General features: G+C 39.1%; 1 protein-coding gene across 16 annotated transcripts in view; it reads right to left on the bottom strand.

Moving 5' to 3' along the window:
* Positions 1-206: 206 nt before the first annotated feature.
* The window catches only part of SYNE1 (spectrin repeat containing nuclear envelope protein 1), a 707535-nt gene continuing 689761 nt past the window's right edge, over positions 207-17980 (bottom strand). For 6 of the 16 annotated variants that reach the window (XM_068232010.1, XM_068232016.1, XM_068232015.1 and 3 more), the window contains 3 exons: positions 14800-14892; positions 13918-13976; positions 518-1459 (listed from right to left, as the gene is read on the bottom strand). In XM_068232010.1, coding sequence (XP_068088111.1) covers positions 1219-1459; positions 13918-13976; positions 14800-14892 — 393 coding nt within the window. In that variant the 3' untranslated portion in view covers positions 518-1218. The other 10 variants (XM_068232025.1, XM_068232014.1, XM_068232012.1 and 7 more) reach the window with 5 other exon arrangements.

Genomic DNA, 17980 nt, shown 5'->3' on the forward strand with positions numbered 1-17980 from the left:
TTTGCCAAGAACACCCAACTTGAACTCTCACTTGGCCCCCACCAACAAGGGGCTAAGAAGGATGTTGAAACCTGTACAGAAGTCTAATCATTGCCTTTCAAACCTTTAACAACTAGAGTAAGACATTATCATGTAATGTGTGTACCTACCTTAAATAAGTCATGTTATCTTCAAATAACGATGAAAGATTCACAGTTCACTTTCAGTTTCCAGTTAAAAATTGTAACTTTATTTGTGTCACCGAGACATACAGCTAAAAAATGATTGGCTCTCCTAGGCCCTCAGTTATAGACCATGCTGATGTAAATGGTTGAAGGAAACCTGGGTTTGGGGTCTCTCAGTTGAGTATGGGACCTGATTCCTACAAGACATGTTGCTTCTTTCAATGACTACCAGTTGTGCTTCCACTTGTATCTGTAGTGGATAGCTCATTTTTTTTCTATTCTTGCAACGGTATTGGTTGTGTGCAATATCTCTGTGCTGCTTCTCTGTTGTACATACTATAACTAAGGAAAATCCTAAAGGTAAAAAAGGACTCCAGACAACATCATTATTTTACAATATCTATAATTGCAAGAAATCAATACAAACAAACTTTGCTTAGCAAACTGTACATACATAAATAATATTTTCTATTTATTTACTTGACATTTCATAGATTTTTTTTTCCATAGTTGGGACTTCATTTCTTACATCCAGGTTTATAGCTTAAAAAAGTGCTCCTCATTTGTACATCTTCTATTCTTAGTACAGAGTTTACAGTTAGTTCATGCTTTCCCCACCAGACCCCACACAGAAAGCCCATCAACCAAAAATGCCACAGAGAAAAGTAAAAAAAAAATGTTTTTAAGCTCTTTAAAATGTTATAGTACAAGCATCTAAAATAGCGTTATAACTGCAGATTTTGTCAAATACTGATAATATTCTTATTGGGGAACAATTATCTCATTTGAGTTATTTTTAACAAAAATATGAATCTTGGCTATGCATAGTTATCGTTAAAAGACCACATCATTTAAGGTAAAAGGTTGATGTTTTTTTCTTTGCAGAATTTAAATGGTGTCTGTTTTTGGAGCACAGTGATATGTGCTCAATACTGTAGGACCTCTTGTAGATCTGTATATTTCAAAGTTGATCAAGGATTATAAAGCTGCCACAACAAGTGCAATTAAAAGCTGGGAACAGCTTAGGTTATTCCATATTGGTTTCCAAGAGTTTTCATACAGGTGGTGGCCCATTGGTGTAACGGAGCATTGGGTGAAACGACCTAGCAAAATTATTGGATAATGTACAACTGTAGTCTTCTTCAGACATTGGTACAAGACACGCAAGACCAATCAAAAGCAGCAGAAGAAGTTGCAGTGGTAACGCAGCTCGGAGAACTCGGAGGAAGAATGACTGATTTCTTTGAGCTAAATTAGCTTCAGAACGGTAAGAATCTGAGCCATCGTCTTTGGACCTGACAAACAAAGTTGATAGAGATCAGCTTACAAATACAGCATATTATATGGTGTCCTATTTTTCCATTTACTTGGTAGACTCCATATTCCTTACATAAACTGCTTACTTATAAACAGGCTGTGTAGAATTTGTTCACAAATGAGACCTTTATAACATTGGAAGTAAATTTCTACATGATAATCTGGCTTTTATAGAGACATTATTACAACATTCTTAAATGCAGACTTATGTTCATTTTGTTATTTGTAATCAAAATTGTATTTGAACATTTTCAAACTATACATTTAAATGCCTCTGATTAAAGTATTTCACATTGATCCCCGAAATAAACCACAGTGACCTATGCAGCAATACTTAGTAGTTTCAGTCTCTTTCTAATACAGACATATACACACACACAAAACACACTACTAAATCTACCTATCTATGAGATCTACCTATCTATGAGATCTATCTATCTATCTATCTATCTATCTATCTATCTATGGGCCTGATGCACTAAAAAGTGTTAATATTGCCGACATCCTAGGGCAATATTACTGTTAATTCTGGCGGCGTGCATCGTGAGTTATGTTATCCCGAAGTACTCTAGTTGCCAAGTGTAGGGAGGGGAAAGAAGGGGTTAAATGGGCTTGATACAAGTATAGAAAATATATTTTGTATTATTTTTTATTGTCATTTTTTGGGGCCACTAGATGTCCCCACACAGGCTCATGTCAGTTAGAACGCAGTTCCAGCTGTGTCCCAGCCAGCAGGCTACAGGGTTTGTTTTTTTAATACTATGCCAGCACCACAGAGTATGAATGCGCATTTTAAATCAATAATACTAATAATGTAATGATCACTGTTGCTCATTGCAACAGTGATCATTATACATTAGACACTTAGAGTGGCCTTGGGAACATATGTTCCCATTGAAGAATCTGTGTACTACTGAGCCGCTCGTACACAGGAAGGGACGAGTATCTACACCTGTGGGAGCTCAAGTGCAGTTTTCAGGGACGTAGATACTCATCATGCAGGAGGGCAAGTGGTTAAGTACATTTAAAAAGTATAGTAAACAAAACTTTACACAACAAAAGAGGGGCAAATTAGCAGCAGGTAAAGACACCTACTTTTTCATCTCAGTTATCCTAGGTTACCTCATTTTCTCCACCAATTAGCTTTACACTGATTAATGAGAAAGCAATTAATCAATATAGAGCTGATTAATAAAAAAAGTCAGGGAACTTCTTCACCCTTATTCGATTCACCGTTTCTCCTAAGTTTTCTTTTAGGATTTTTTCTTACACCTTATCAACCTACCAGCAAGCAAAAAAATAGTATAATCTTGACCGTACTTTTTAACCTATTTTTTGGTTTTTTTAAATTGCAAAGTGTTGAAAAGTTATTTTAAACAGAAGATGAAAAAATATCTCCTAGGAGTAAAACTTGTTTTAGTGGTCTCAAATGATCATAGAGTTGAACTTCTTATTATTCAAGGGTGGTGGAGAAAACAAGGATCAAGTCTGTTGAGGAAGATGTGCTGCTAATATAGAGTATTTTTACAACAGACACCTGGTAATTTGGGTACCAGGTGAAGCTGATAGTTAGTATATCAGTGTATAGTTAGTATATCAATGTGCTGTCACTGAAGTGCTGCTATTGGCTTTGCAACAGTAGTTTCATCAGAGTTTCCACTGCTGTTTCCTGTCAAATAGCTATCCCTGCTCTATGCCTTTGTCCTTTCTAATGCCTCACCCTAACGCCTCCCAAAATGTAACCTCTTGAGGACTGCGGTCTTAAACCCTCCTAGTGACCAGGCCATTGTTTATAAAATAGGCCACTGCAGCTTTAAGGGCTCACTGCAGGGCTGTACAACTCAGCACACAAGTGATTGCCCCCCTTTTCTGCCCACCAACAGAGCTTTCTGAGCTTTCTGATGGTGGGCTGCGATAGCTGCCCAATGTTTATTTATTTTGTTACAATATTTATTTATTTTTACAATACACTTCTGTATTTATTATTATTTTTATCTCACCCTTTCTCCCCCCACCAGCCAATCCACGCGATTGGCTGTCATAGGCTTCAGCCTATGACAGCGGATCGCTTCCCGGCCTCCAGAGGGTACAGCTGTGTCACACGGCTGTCCCCAGTACAGCACTGCTGTAGATCGCAGCAGCGCTGTACACAGTAAATAGATGTCGGTTTCGCCGTCTAACAGTCTCCTAGCGGCGATCGCCACTAGGAGATTGATGACGGAGTGGAGCCCCGTCATTCAAGCGGGGATGCGCGCGCATCTGGTGTGGAGCGGCCTTTAGGCAGTTAAACCCATTCCACAAATGTTTACTCATTCCTAATGCAAGACACTAACCTCCCTCTCAATCCCTTCAAACTAAATCCCTTCCTGACACACAATCCTAAACTTCTCAGCTAACACAAACAGCCTTTCCAAACACTTTCTCTAACACTAACCCTCCTAAAACAAAGGCTAGTCCTAACCTGTAACCCCAGCTGTCACCTCTATCTTCCTTCTGTGGTGTTTGGTTCAAGCATCCAAGCTTTGGAACTCAGCTGTTGTATATTTGTATAGCTGAGCACTGGCTATTAGTTTTCAGGACTGAAAGGGGTACCTTGTATAGACAAAGACAACTAAGACTGCTAACCCTAGCTTACAAAGCTCTCCACAATCTCTCTCCCTTGTACATATCCTCACTAATCTCCAGATACAGACCCAATCGCAATCTCAGATCGGCACATGATCTTCTGCTGTCCTCCTCTAGAATCAACTCCTCACATTCACGTTTACAAGACTTCGCACGTGCTTCACCCCTCCTCTGGAATGCCCTCCCACGGCACGTCCGTCACTCGCCAACCTTTGCTACCTTTAAACGCTCTCTAAAAACACACTTGTTCCGACAAGCATATGCGCTACCTTAGGCCACTTCCCTTTGTACTAAGACCAAATTGCACTCCTACTAGGTATCCTAAAACACAAAGCCTCTATATATTTGCAGCATACTACCCCTCCTCCTGCCCCCCCCCCCCCATTCCCTTTAGATTGTAAACTCGCAAGGGCAGGGCTCTCTCCCCCTTTTGTGTCTTGGTAACCATTATACATTTTATTCATCATGTTAATTTTATCACTGTCATTACCATTTCTATAATTTGTATTTTGTATCATTCTTTGTATTTTGTCACTAATTATGTATCTTGTATATTGGTGTACACCATTGTCTGTATTATTATGTACCCCATGTTTGTTTCTTACTTTGTACAGCGCCACGGAATAGGTTGCCGCTTTATAAATCAATAATAATAATAATAATAAAGACAAGACAAACAACATTTATATCGCGCTTTTCTCCTGGCGGACTCAAAGCGCCAGAGCTGCAGCCACTAGGGCGCGCTCTATAGGCAGTAGCAGTGTTAGGGAGACTTGCCTAAGGTCTCCTACTGAATAGGTGCTGGCTTACTGAACAGGCAGAGCCGAGATTCGAACCCTGGTCTCCTGCGTCAGAGGCAGAGCCCTTAACCATTACACCTTCCAGCCACCATATAGCCAGATGCAGGCACATAATGTAATCAAACCCACTCTTAAATCGCCTGCTTTGGTAATTTCTACATCCAATGTTTTAGCAACATATTTTGATAGTAAAAGCGTACTGCTATCTTTTACATAAATAATTTATTTTTAAATAAAATAATAGTGGGGCAATACTATATGGAACTTTATTGATGTAGAGTACTTATACAGTCCCCAGATTTCTCTGCAGATCTTCTTCTGTTTATTACATAAAACTGCAAAAACAGTAATGGCTTTCACTAGCTAAAGGTTAGGGCATATAGAACTGATATTTATTACAACTATTGGTGCCCAGCTCCACTTCTATATATTGCTTGAGCTGGTCCTAACTTCAATTCTTGTAGTTATGTGGCTGCTTCTTTAGAGAACACCCAGAACAAGCAGGCCATCCATTATTACTTCTTGCAGTAGTGGTCTCTCAGTGTACTTTTTTAATACTCGCAGTGGGCCATTTGCAATTAACTTTTTCTGCTAAGTTTTCTCATAGGTGATATTTTCACACCTTACCCAATGTTGACAGTACATTTTCATCTACTTTATAGTACTTTTTAATTGCAGAGTGCTAAAAAGTTATTTTTAACAGAAGTTAAAAACAGGAGAAAACGTGAGAGAAAAAGTGAGTTGAGTGGGGGCCATAATGTGCAATTAACTTTTTCTCCTGAGTTTTCTCCTAGATAACATTTTCAAACATGTCAATAATATGCCTTTTAAAACACTTGCAAGCAAAAAATACACAAAATAATTTTGATAGTAATTCTACACCTACTTTTTGGTACTTTTTTTTATTGCTTTTAAGTGCTGAAAAGCTATTTTAAAGAAAAAAGTATCTCCTAGTAGAAAACCTAGGAGAAAAGGTTGATTGCATATCGGCCAGTATGTCTTAACAGAGTAATACTAAATGCTAATATTTTAATAACATGTAGGAGACAATAATTATTAGTAAAAACACGTTTAATACAGATCTTAAGTTCTTTTATATTTCTGCTTATTTTATTTAGTCCTTGTTATTAGCTGTAATCATTCTGCCTGCGGGCTGAAGTGCAGCTTTAAAAGATAATTTGTATGTTCTTTACAGAACTGTAATTGATGGCCCATAAGTATTTCTTTACACAGGCTACATTTTGGATTTGATTATTCCGTGATAAAAAAAATGGTAAGCATTTGTAAAGACTCATACAGAAAAGCCCACATTACAAATGGTTTACATGCTGGGAACATTGCATCTGTGAATATAAAAGATTAGTGCGGGCTCTATTAGCAATCTCACATGAGAGTTTTTAAGAAATTTCCAGAAGACAGTCGCCAGAAGAAAAACAAAGTGTAGCTAAAAATAGGCATAAGTATGTTTTTGCTTTGTTCTTTGAACATTACAGTCATTCTAAAACACAACAATTCCCCACTGTTTGTAGCAGACAGAGGGCAGTGGCAATGCCACTGGCCCATTTGCTGGATTAGTCCAGGTGTTTAAAATAATTAATGAAGGTACCTGTTTTGTGCAGTTTACTTATGCAGAAAGCAGGAAAGTTCTCTGCAGAGCATACAGATCCCATTCTTCCAGTTAGTCACTTTTAGGAATTCATTACTAGCAGCAAATTAAAATAATTTCTCATAACATTCAACTATTCAAAGACTAGTGCAGTACTACTATATGTTTTCCTTTGTTTTTTAACAAACATTTACTTTAAAGGCTTCTCTTTTGTACTAAAATGCCTGCATATTAAATGCTTTCATATAGTTATACATGGAAATGATACAGATGACCTATTTATATAAAGAAGTCTTGCATTCTCCTGTGTGCTTTGACAAAGGGGACCCTCCCTGGCTCTGAAATGACTCGGTGGTTGGATAGTTATACATGCTGTCGTGTAAATAAAATGCACTGCTTTGAGAAGCTACCTGCTGTGCAGACCAATTTTGATTGATTGACTGACTACATTTAGTCCTGCATCCACCTGCAGTGTGGTGTGCGATCTCCTTTGTTCATCTTTTAGAAAAATAATACATAAAGGGGCAATCTGATTTTTTTTTCTGTCGGAGACCAGTGCTCTATTTACCAATTTACTCTAAAGTGGTGATTTGTAATTTCATTCACTTGAATGGAGCCTCAGTTCACAAGTGCAGAGTTTTACTTTTTTAAAATGGTGATCTGTGTGAAAAGAGGAAAACTGTATTTGTATACTGCCAGTTTTTTTCACCACTCTGCTCCACTGAAGCCTATGGCATTTACCACAATGAAAGTGAAAAATGTAATTTGGAGATCATGCTGAGCGCCACTTTAGAAGTAATGGTATTCATCACTTATTGCCAATAATTATCTGCAACAATGGTGATCACAGGAAACAAACGATTCCCAAATAACACTGGCAGTTAGGCTCGGTTCACATTAGGCTGTTTTCAGCCAACGTTCTGCTCCGCTGAGCGGAACGCAGCAGCCGCAGCAATGCTTTCTCTATTGGAAAGTTCACATTGCTACATTCCGCTACGTTCCCTGCGTTCCGCTCATCGGAGCGGATGTTCCCGACATGTCGGGACCTTGCGTTCCAGCTCCGCTCACGGAGCAGAACGCAAGCGTATGGGCGGATGCGTCCTAATGTGAACCCAGCCTCATTTAAGCTAGATAGTAAATACATCAATGTGCAGATCTCTATAAAAGTGCCTTTACACTTTCACATTTTTCCGGCAATCAGCAGATCACAACCTTTATAAACAGGCCCAATATTAACAGATTTTTTAAAAACTTTTGATCTAGCTGGACAACAAAGAACATCTCCATACAGGAGAGGACATCTCTGGAATCTTTCATTCTGCCAGTCATCTCACAATGTAAGTACTGTGTAAAACTAGGTTCACAGAGGGCGTTGATGCAACGGAACAGGAAAGTGGCAACGCACATTATGTGGGCGTTATGTCACATAAAGTGAAGCATACAGTCAAGTATGCTTCACTGTTACTGCTAACATGCGCATTTTGCAGTAACGCACTGCATGCAGTGCGTTGAGATGCTGCATGCCGTTTTAACCACACCCGCTGCACTATGAATGTCGCATAGGTAGTGCATTGCAGTGCGGCACACCCAATTACAAGGTGGCCGTTATGCCTGATACATCAGAAACACATTGAGTGAATCCACCTCTTACACTGGAATTTTTTTTCTTCAGTTAACATACAATGAGGATCAGCGAAACTTCATTGCTAACTTCAAATGTTCAATGATATGAAGACAGTTGCTTTTACTAGACCTCCCTACAGTGAAATGACATTCCCTCAGTTCACATCTCCTTTTTCATTATCACTTTCACAGCATTCTCCTATGTAGAACATAACATTAAAAGACTACAAGGACTAAGTGTGTGTAGCTCTACTGCCCATTCTAAATTCCCAAAATGATTATTACAGAACCCCAGGAATAGCTCTTTTTATGATATGCTCAGGCTTTTAGTGTAGATTTATAATAAAATAGAAAGGGTTCTGTGATTAGTGTACAATACACAGAATAAAACACCTAATAGCTCTTAGTCTGATTTAATAGCACACACAGCCCACAACTATTTGTGAAATGCTCCAAAGTCATTAAAAATCCTGTAAAACGACTTTATTTTATTTTGTTTGCCCTTAAACCATAGTCTATCAATGTTTACTGATCCATTGCAAGATCAAACACAAAGTACTCTGATCAGAGGCATTTAAAATAATAAGGAACACAGTGACAGCCTGTTCTGCGTTATCAGTTAGTACTGCTGCTGACATCAAACACAACCTGTCTGACTTGTGCTTTTGATTAAGCTCTCCATTCAATTGAAACTCGTTTGTATTCCATGGTTGCCTGAATGACAAATTGAATATTGTGCTGTACTGCAAAACGATGTGTTAATCAACAGTGCCAGTGGAAAGAAAGAGTGCTGCGGCTGGGATGTTATTAGGAAGTGGGCTGTTCCGCTGAAAGCTGCAAAGCTGGTAGGACGCACACTGCTGCCAGATGTTTGGCAATGGAGGATGTGAGCTGGAAAGGCGATGAGAGCCCAATGCTTGCATTATCAATTTAGATTAAATCAAACATGCTCAACAGCGAACCTGCAGGTTATCACTTTACTCAGTACAGTAGACATGCTGACAGGCTAAAGAAATAAAGTGTCTGCTTGCTGAGAGTTACTTTTAGCTCACTAGAAATCTAAATGTTTAAGCTATCAGTGGGTTCTGATAAGCATACAGTAGATTAACAGTCAAAGCTATTTAATTGGCATGACAAAATATTAGAAAAATGTGCAGAATAACGTATACTTATTTTTACAGAGTTATGCATAATGCGAAGGGCCATGTCTCTTGAAAGCAGGCCATACACAGGCACCCGCCCCCCCCCCCTTCTCAATCAGTCTCACAGGCAACAGGCTAGCCATTCATCATGCTCTGCAGCTGTGCTGAATGTCCATGTCAAGCAGGTGACAACAGAAGCACATGTACCTCACACAAGCCCATTCAGCTCAGTGAGGCTTCCACTCTAGCCTTCTAATATCTCAGCAGACATCTGATGGCCTTGGACGTCTACACGAGCAATATCTTCTGGGTCAATAAGTTTGAAGGGAACCTAAACTGAGAAGGATATGGATTTCTCCTTTTAAAATAATACATGATTCTCCTGCTGATCCTGTGTCTCTAATACTTTTAGCCACAGCCCCTCAACAAGCATGCAGATCAGGTGCTCTGACTGAAGTCAGACTGGATTAGCTGCATGCTTGTTTCAGGTGTGTGATTCAGCCACTACTGCAGCCAAAGAGCTCAGCAGCACTGCCAAGCAACTGGTATTGTTTAAAAGGAAACATCTCTATCCCTCTCAGTTAAGGCTCCCTTCAATATCATAATATAACACAGTGTAATATTTAATAAGGTATTTCTGATCTAGACATTGTACGTAAATAGGGGTGGATATACAGTAAAGGGTGGTGTCATTGAGCTGATTTCAGTACTGTATTTACTGAAATGTTATTGAATAATGGGCTTTCAGAAGGGATCAACCTAAGTCCATTGTGACTTCATGCTAATAAAACTAGTTAACTAGTAACGCTATCTGTGTAACAGATCCAAATAAAAATAATAGTTTAAGGGGTTCATATTCATCAACCATATTTCTTTTTCTTTCCAAAAACAATTAGGAAATATTGCTAATGCCTGTTGTAGATGATAAAGCAAGTGTACACACCTTAACTCTGAATAACACAACCTACAATTGAATATGTTTTTTTTTATATATATTTAGAAAGGGGTTATTAACAGTAAGAGTGTTTAAAATCTGGAATATTTTACCACAGGAAGTAGTTATATCTATATCTGCATTTAAAAAGGGTTTCAATGCTTTCCTTGCATTGAAGGGAGTCCACGGCTATAAACACTAGGTTATTGAACCAGTGATTTATCCGACTGATATCTGAAGTCAGGAAGGAATTTTTCCCTTTTAAGGAAAATTGCCCCAGCCCTTGTGTGTTTTTTTGCCTTTCCCTGGATGAACTAGGAGAGGTAAGGGTTCATGACAGTGTTTTTTTTTTCCTTTCTGGTTAAACTTGATTGATGGATGTCTTTTTTTAACCAAACTAACTATATTACTATGTTAAGATAGACAAAAACAGCCGCTACCTCTTTTTTTTCCTATTGAAGACTTCTCTAGAACTTCTCCCAGTCTCTGGAAACTTTGCACTAAACCTTGCACTAATTCAGTTAGATATGGGCAACCTGGCCTTCATAACCTACCTATTCACCATCTATCACTCTGTATTAAACTTTCATATTTGACTGGCTGTACTCCCTTAAAGGGACCCTGAACAGACACTTAAAATGGAATTTGAATTTACCTGGGGTTTCCTCCAGCCCCCTGTAGCCCACAAGGTCCCTCTGCATCCTCTGGGTCCCCTCCGTTCTCCAGCTGGTGGCTCACTGGAGTCATGCGCAATTGCGCATGCACTGTCTGTGCTCCCGGCTTGATCACGCGCCTGTTGCCATAAGTGTTCTGAGCAAGCGTGGTTCATTCTTTTGAGAGCAGAGCATGCACAGAATGCTTACAGCAACGGGTGCATGTTCAAGCAGGTCACATGGACGGTGTACATTGCGCACGACTCCCAGTGAAGTTGCATGCTACCAGAGCAGCCAGGGGGATTACCGAGGGACCTCGCAGGCTGCAGGGGGGGGGGGCAGAAAGAAGCCCCAGGTAAGTTCAAATTCCATTTTTAGCATCTGCTCAGGGTCCCATTAAACTCCACCCACTCATATATCCTATGTTATCCTGCGTTTCCTTCTCTTACATAGTAAATTAATTTATGCAGAGGACTCTTCTCCACATGTGTTACTCTTGTAGTAGTCTAATTTGCTCTTCTCATTATGTTCTGTACGCCACTGCTTAATATGCTGACTTTATGAACAATGCATAATAATGTTGTTTTCACCTGTCATAAGCCCACTGTGTAAATCCTGGACCTCCCCATTTATTAGCTATAGAAATGATTATGCTTGCTCAGTCTGGCTACGTGTATATGTTACATACATTTTAGGCAGTTAAATTGTGCCTTAACATTTATCTTCTGTCTTAAAGAGACTGAAGCGAGTATAAATTTACTTTTTTAACATGCAGTCATGTTATTCAGTATAACCGCTGCTAAAACGCCTCTATCCCGCGGTAAAACGAGGGGTTTATACCCCCAAATCCCCCCTGCAAAATCCATGACTTTCTTGGTCGTGGATTTTGCTGCTCATGGAGGCAGAACTTACAGCTGTAGCTCTGCCTCCATGCACGTCAATCGCCGCATGGATCTCCGCCTCTCCTCGCCCCTCTCTGTGAAGGCAGATTGAGAGGGGCGGGGAGAGGCGGCGATCAGTGGGGATTGGCGTGCTGAGAGGCAGAGCTACAGCCATAAGCTCTGCCTCATCAGGAAGCGCTCCCCGGAGGTAGGAGAGAGGTTTTGGGGGTATAAACCCCTCATTTTGCCGCGGGATAGCGGCATTTTATCAGGGGTTATACTGCTTAACATGACTGCCTGTTACAAAAGTAAATTTAGACTCACTTCACAGTACCTTTACAACTACATATAGCTTAGCATTATAGCATCACTAGTCACATAGTACCCACCCTGCTAACTGACCTCTAATGGATAGCCTGAATATGTTCATCAAGTAGGATCTGTTACTCAGGATTATAGCATGTAGACTGGCACTATCATGGTCAGTTGACTTGGGGATCCTAAGTGGTCTTTTTCTGCGTAAAAAATGTGCTTGCACAACATCATCCAATGGCATAGAAAATATGTCAATTTATCACTGTTTTGGAAATGGTATGCTCAGATTTATTATGCCATTTGATGTTGGAGTAGTAAAAACACCCTGAATGTTCAGTCAAACACACTTACCTGGCTAATATGTCAACAGGAATATGGGATTTTCATTGGAAATGAGAATCCCCTGTATGGCTCAGATTATTACACTATTACATGTTCCACATCTGCCCTTAGTAAATTACCTATGCTATGCTGGTGAATTGGAGTCTATCCAGTGAGAGGCCATTATTTTCACAGAAAATGACTGTATTAAAGGTCTCAAAGCAATGCCATATTTAGCCAGAAGGTGAATTTACAAGTGGCATCTGGTAGGATGGCTAGAATTCCTGAATATTTCTATGTAAATAGGTATCAAGCAAATTAAGCAATTTAACCTTTCCTGATAATGCTCTTTGTGCTGTGCAAATTTGGGAAAAGCCATTTATATTAACTAATCACTGAAATCAACATTTTACTTTACGCTACATTTGAAGCAGGCGTGTACTGACTGCATATGCAAATGTCCTTGCATTCATCTGCAGAATTTAGATGAATAATATTTAGCTTCACAGTTACATTTGATCTTGTGTGATTGTTTAATCAATGTTCAATTCAATGCTAAATTATCAAACTAAACTTTACATTTAAAAGACAATTGTACATATGTCCTTCAATAGTGCCTCTTCCATTACTGTTACTTATAGGGGCCACTGAACCCTCTTAAGTAGTGCTTAAGTGGTGCACGCTCATGACTTGGAGCATCAGTGAATTAACCAATTACCAATTCAGCATAGCTTAAAAGGTATCAGTCCACTCCACAAGCAGTAGTCAAGGAAGTAGCGCCTAATTTTCTGTGCAACTGTATCAGTGCATGACAGTTTAAGTTCACATGGACACTTGCCTTTATAGCTATACTTCATAGAGAGGTATAGTTGACTTCACATGTTCTGTGTGCTAAAAACTCCAGTGAACAGGAGGATGTTTGAGATATTTAGGTAAAATAGGGAAAAGGACTTGTGAAAAATTAAAAATGACTGAAGCACACAAAACAACAGCAACCAAAATGCGCAAGCCTTTTACTTTGTACACAAAGATGTAAAAATGTACCCAAAGACAGAAAAGAAAAAGCCAGAAGCTACAGCTGCATGTCTGCACTGTTGTAGTAAGAGAAGCACAAGCTATGTTTGTGTAAAGGTTAATTGACAATTGTGTTAGTAAGGGTTAGTGGGGTTAGCGAACAGAGATGGTGCCACCAAATTCAAGGACCAATTTGTTTTGATCATGAAGAGTTCAGAGGAGGCAAATGCCCACAAAATGGACTGTAGGCAAGAGGACCTCAAATCCATTTTGATGGCTGGCAAGTTCCAAAGATGAATGGAGTAGAGCCTGACTTAACTGCTGTCTAGAAATAAAGAGGATGATGAAAGTATGTGCCATGAAGCTATATTTAGTACCTAGCATGGAGATTCATACTTAGATGAAAATCCAACAGGTTTCTGTAGAACAAGGCTGGCTTTCTCATTTAGAGAAGTGTGAAGGACATATTTTAGCATCCTCTGTGTTCTAGAGTTCAATGTGGAAACCAGGAGAATCAGGTACCTGCTAGGTGGGTTGTTGACAGAGGGTCCAGGCTGTGAGACACTACATTTGCCCCGTGGCTGTTTGCAATGAACAGGGGGTAAAGAAAGAAGAATGTTCAGTCCAGGCAAAAAAAGACAAGCTACTGATGAAAGAAAAATCAACAAAATGAAAAGTGCAGCAAAAGAAAATAAAATCACATGAGGTGACCAATAGCCAGGAGGAAAGGAAACTGGCTTTTCGATTTTATTTTTTCTACACAATATGAAGCAGTAAACAATATGCATGCCATGTACTACTATGGAATGAAATAAATGTTTTAACAAGCAAATAATGCTCCTATGGAATAATTTAAATGCATCCATATTGTAAGTACAACTGTAGCATTTTTTTCATTATGTAATTGATGCAACTGATTGCTTCATTCTAAGGTGTCTTCTTTTTTGATACAGAAAACTTGCAGCTTGCTGAGTCTTTACATTCGAAAAGCCAGTATTCCTGTACATTTTATAAACAGGACCTACTAGGAGACTAGCGAATATGAAAAAAATCAATTAAGAAGATCAAATAGTTCATAAGGACAGAATTTATAGGTGTTATTCAACTAAAGTGCAAATGAAATTCACAGTCCCAAAACCATAGAAAATGTATTAAAATATAATTAAACAAAATTATCAATGATAGCCCAAAATAATCCCAGAATCATTAAAAGGATAATTTTCTGCCTCTTAGGTCACACAGGAATGGCATCAGGGAGTCAGGAAAGCTGGTCTTTCAGTGTGACTAGCTATTGGCAATGCGGATATGTTTTCCTGGCCTTCCTATTGGCTGTGTATTGCAAGTACTGCCTATATAGTTCTCACTTTGTTCTCTATGTGCTTTTGTGTGAAAAGGCATGCTTACCGTTCTCTGCCTGCTGGGGGTGCTTCTGCCTGACACAGGACTGGCGGACCCAGACGTATCTAACTCATCTGCAGAAGACCATGATGACAAGTCCTGTGTGTAAGATGTGAGTAATAAGAAAATAGATTAGCAGCTTAGTCAAAATCAAATCAGCTCTACTGATACTTTTTATTAGCTCAGATTTTTATAATTTACATCAAGGCTTTAAGAATAGAATTACATGACTAAATGACGGTAATTCAACTAAAAACATACATATTTATATATTTATCATTTGCTCTTTTAACTATCCGAAATGGGACTCTTTGAAAAAATACATTGATTGTGCCAGCCTGTTCTGTCAGGCCAGCATATACTTGCTAATGGACTTTAATGGATGGATGCTCCTGACAAGAATAAAATCAACGGTTTAAGTAAAGTTGCTCGAATTTTTTTCTCCCCCTCAATCTTAAAGGATACAAGCGGGTTTAAAAAAAAAGCTTGACTCACCTGGGGCTTCTTCCAGCCCCTCGTAGTCTCAACGATGGGAGCACGACCGACTGCGTACCTGCGCATGCACAGAAAAGCTTACCCAGCCGGGTCATGGATCATTATGAAATGAACAGCTGACTACTGTGCAGCTGCATGAGGGACACAGAGACTACAAGGGGCTAGAAGCCCAAAGTGAGTCAAACTTTTTTCAACCCACCTCATATATCCTTTAAGCTAGCTCAAAAGTCACGTTACATATTTATTTCCAAAACTGGGTAATTGGTGCATAGTAAGACTATTATCCACTTAGCCACCACCCAGACCATAACTAAAGCAAAATAAAAAATAATCACTCCAGTAACCTCTGTTACCCAGGCTCGCTGCATAAGTGCAATACTTGATTCAACTCTATCTTTGGAACCACACATTGACACACTATACACCTCTTCTTGCCTCTACCTAAAGAACATCTCATTCACATGCCCCTCATCTTACCCAGGACAGAAACGAAGGACTTGTGCATGTCCTCATTATTTCATGGCTTGACTATTGCAACTCCCTCCCCTGTGGCCTACTTGCTAACCACCTGGCTCTGCTCCAGTGTATCATGAACTCTGCAGAACGACTCTAACATATCCTCCCACTTCTCTAATGCTAGACAGGGACCAATAACACATTGACAGGTTATATACAGAAACTACTTTTCTCTAAATATGTCTATAAAGGATACACAAATTACTACCAGGCCAGATATACCTCACAATCCCAAACTCACAGAAACCAAATAAAAAACATTTCCTTTAACTGTTATGAGGGGAGGGGGGTAGAGCCACATTATAAAAACATTACTATTTACATATATTGTTAGATATTTATAGGCTGGAATATTGTCCTGGAAATACAGAGGAGCTGCAAAAATCAAAGACCAAATGTAAAACAATAACAGCTTAATTAATAACACCTACCCTATAATTGGTATGCTACTAAAGCTTCTTTCATTATGCTAATCAGCAGTGCCCATTTAAGTGTTAAAATGACCATAGATCCCTTTCTTAATGGAACTGGAACTAGCAGTTTTGTATAAGCAATCCAGAAAGCAGTGTGCTAATAGCTCTGTGATGCCGCCCTCCCATAGGTGTCACCTGAGAAATCTGCTTGGTTTGCGTGTGCCAGGAAAACAACATTGCCTATTACAATGTGAGCTCCAATAATGAAGGTTCTCTCCCCTTCTGTGTTAATTCTCTGTAATCTGGGCACATATTTCCCACCTTTATGTTCAATCCATAAGATGATTTGTTAGTTAAACTGTGATTGTGTGATTTGTTAACGTTGTGTATTACCTGTATCCCACCATTATTTTGTAACTGCATATACAGTGTATTCTCTATTGTACAGTGCCACGGAAGATGCTAGCACTATACAAATCCATAATGATGATAAAAGTAACAAAATATGCCCTCTATTTGCATATCAAAGTTAAACCTTTTCTCAAATATAACAGTTCAGAAGCAGACAATGGAGTCAATTCACCAGAGAGGATTTACTAAGAGAAAAAAGGCAGGTAGTTTATCTCATGAGGTATTTTAACACTCTGGAGTCAATTCACCAGTGTGAGAGGACAGAGAGAAAAATGTTCAATAGCAGGGGATAATGGAGAGATATGCATGAGGAAAGTGTGAGAAAGCAGAGAGTTAGGTAATCGTTATTAATGATTTACATGGGATACTTTTCCTCTCTGTAAGCTTGAAAGTGAAGCATTGTGGGTAGGAGGCAGAGTTTTACCACTACCTGACCAGAGTATTCCTGCCTTTTACTGCCGGATCATATCATAAATCATATCACGAGTGAGTCTGAACTTCTTCACCACCTCTGTCTCAGTAAAATTATCAAGAACTGTTAAGTATAGGAAAAACGCAAACCGCTCTGAAAAACGGCACTTCTGAGCGGTTTGCCAGGCGGTTTTTGTTACAGTAGCTGTTCAGTAACAGCTTTACTGTAACAATACATGAAATCTACTACACCAAAAACGCTTTACAATACCGCAAAATGCTAGCTGTAACGCTACAGAAAAAGAAGAAAAAGCGTTTCAAAATCTGCTAGCATTTTGCGGATCTGCTAGCGGTTTTTGGTGTGCACCAGGCCTAACAGAGTAAGCTCAAAAGGCTCCATCTTCCACAGCAGCAGCTGCTGTGTGAAAACCAGGATATCTCCAGGTTCATTCAGGGGATAAAGAGATGAAAAAATAACGAATGGCCACACCCCCTTTCTTCCCTGGTGAATTGTGATTTGGAGAAAAACGAACTACTAACTATCACTTATTTATCTCATACTTATCTCACATTTATCTCTTGCATTTCTCTCTGTCGATATTTTCCCCTATACTTCTGGAGAATTGCTATTTGGAGATATCACAGGAGGTAAATTACCTCCCAAGAGATAAATAGGTTGGTAACCTCTGGTGAATTGACGCCAATATGTGAAATCTGTTATATAGAATTTATGATAACCACATAAGTCACCATAATATAGTGTGATTATTAAGAGACATCAGACACTGTTAAAACGTGTTTTGATGAGACATCTCCAAAAGAAAGGTTTATTGAATTAGGGTCCTTGTTTATTTTGAATACCAAAAGCATATAGTTCTTTTTTGTTAATTACAGTAATCCATCTCAATAGTTAGATTACACGTTACAAGTGGAATTGCAGT

This window comes from Hyperolius riggenbachi, chromosome 4, assembly GCF_040937935.1.
Source record: "Hyperolius riggenbachi isolate aHypRig1 chromosome 4, aHypRig1.pri, whole genome shotgun sequence".
NCBI lineage: Eukaryota > Metazoa > Chordata > Amphibia > Anura > Hyperoliidae > Hyperolius > Hyperolius riggenbachi.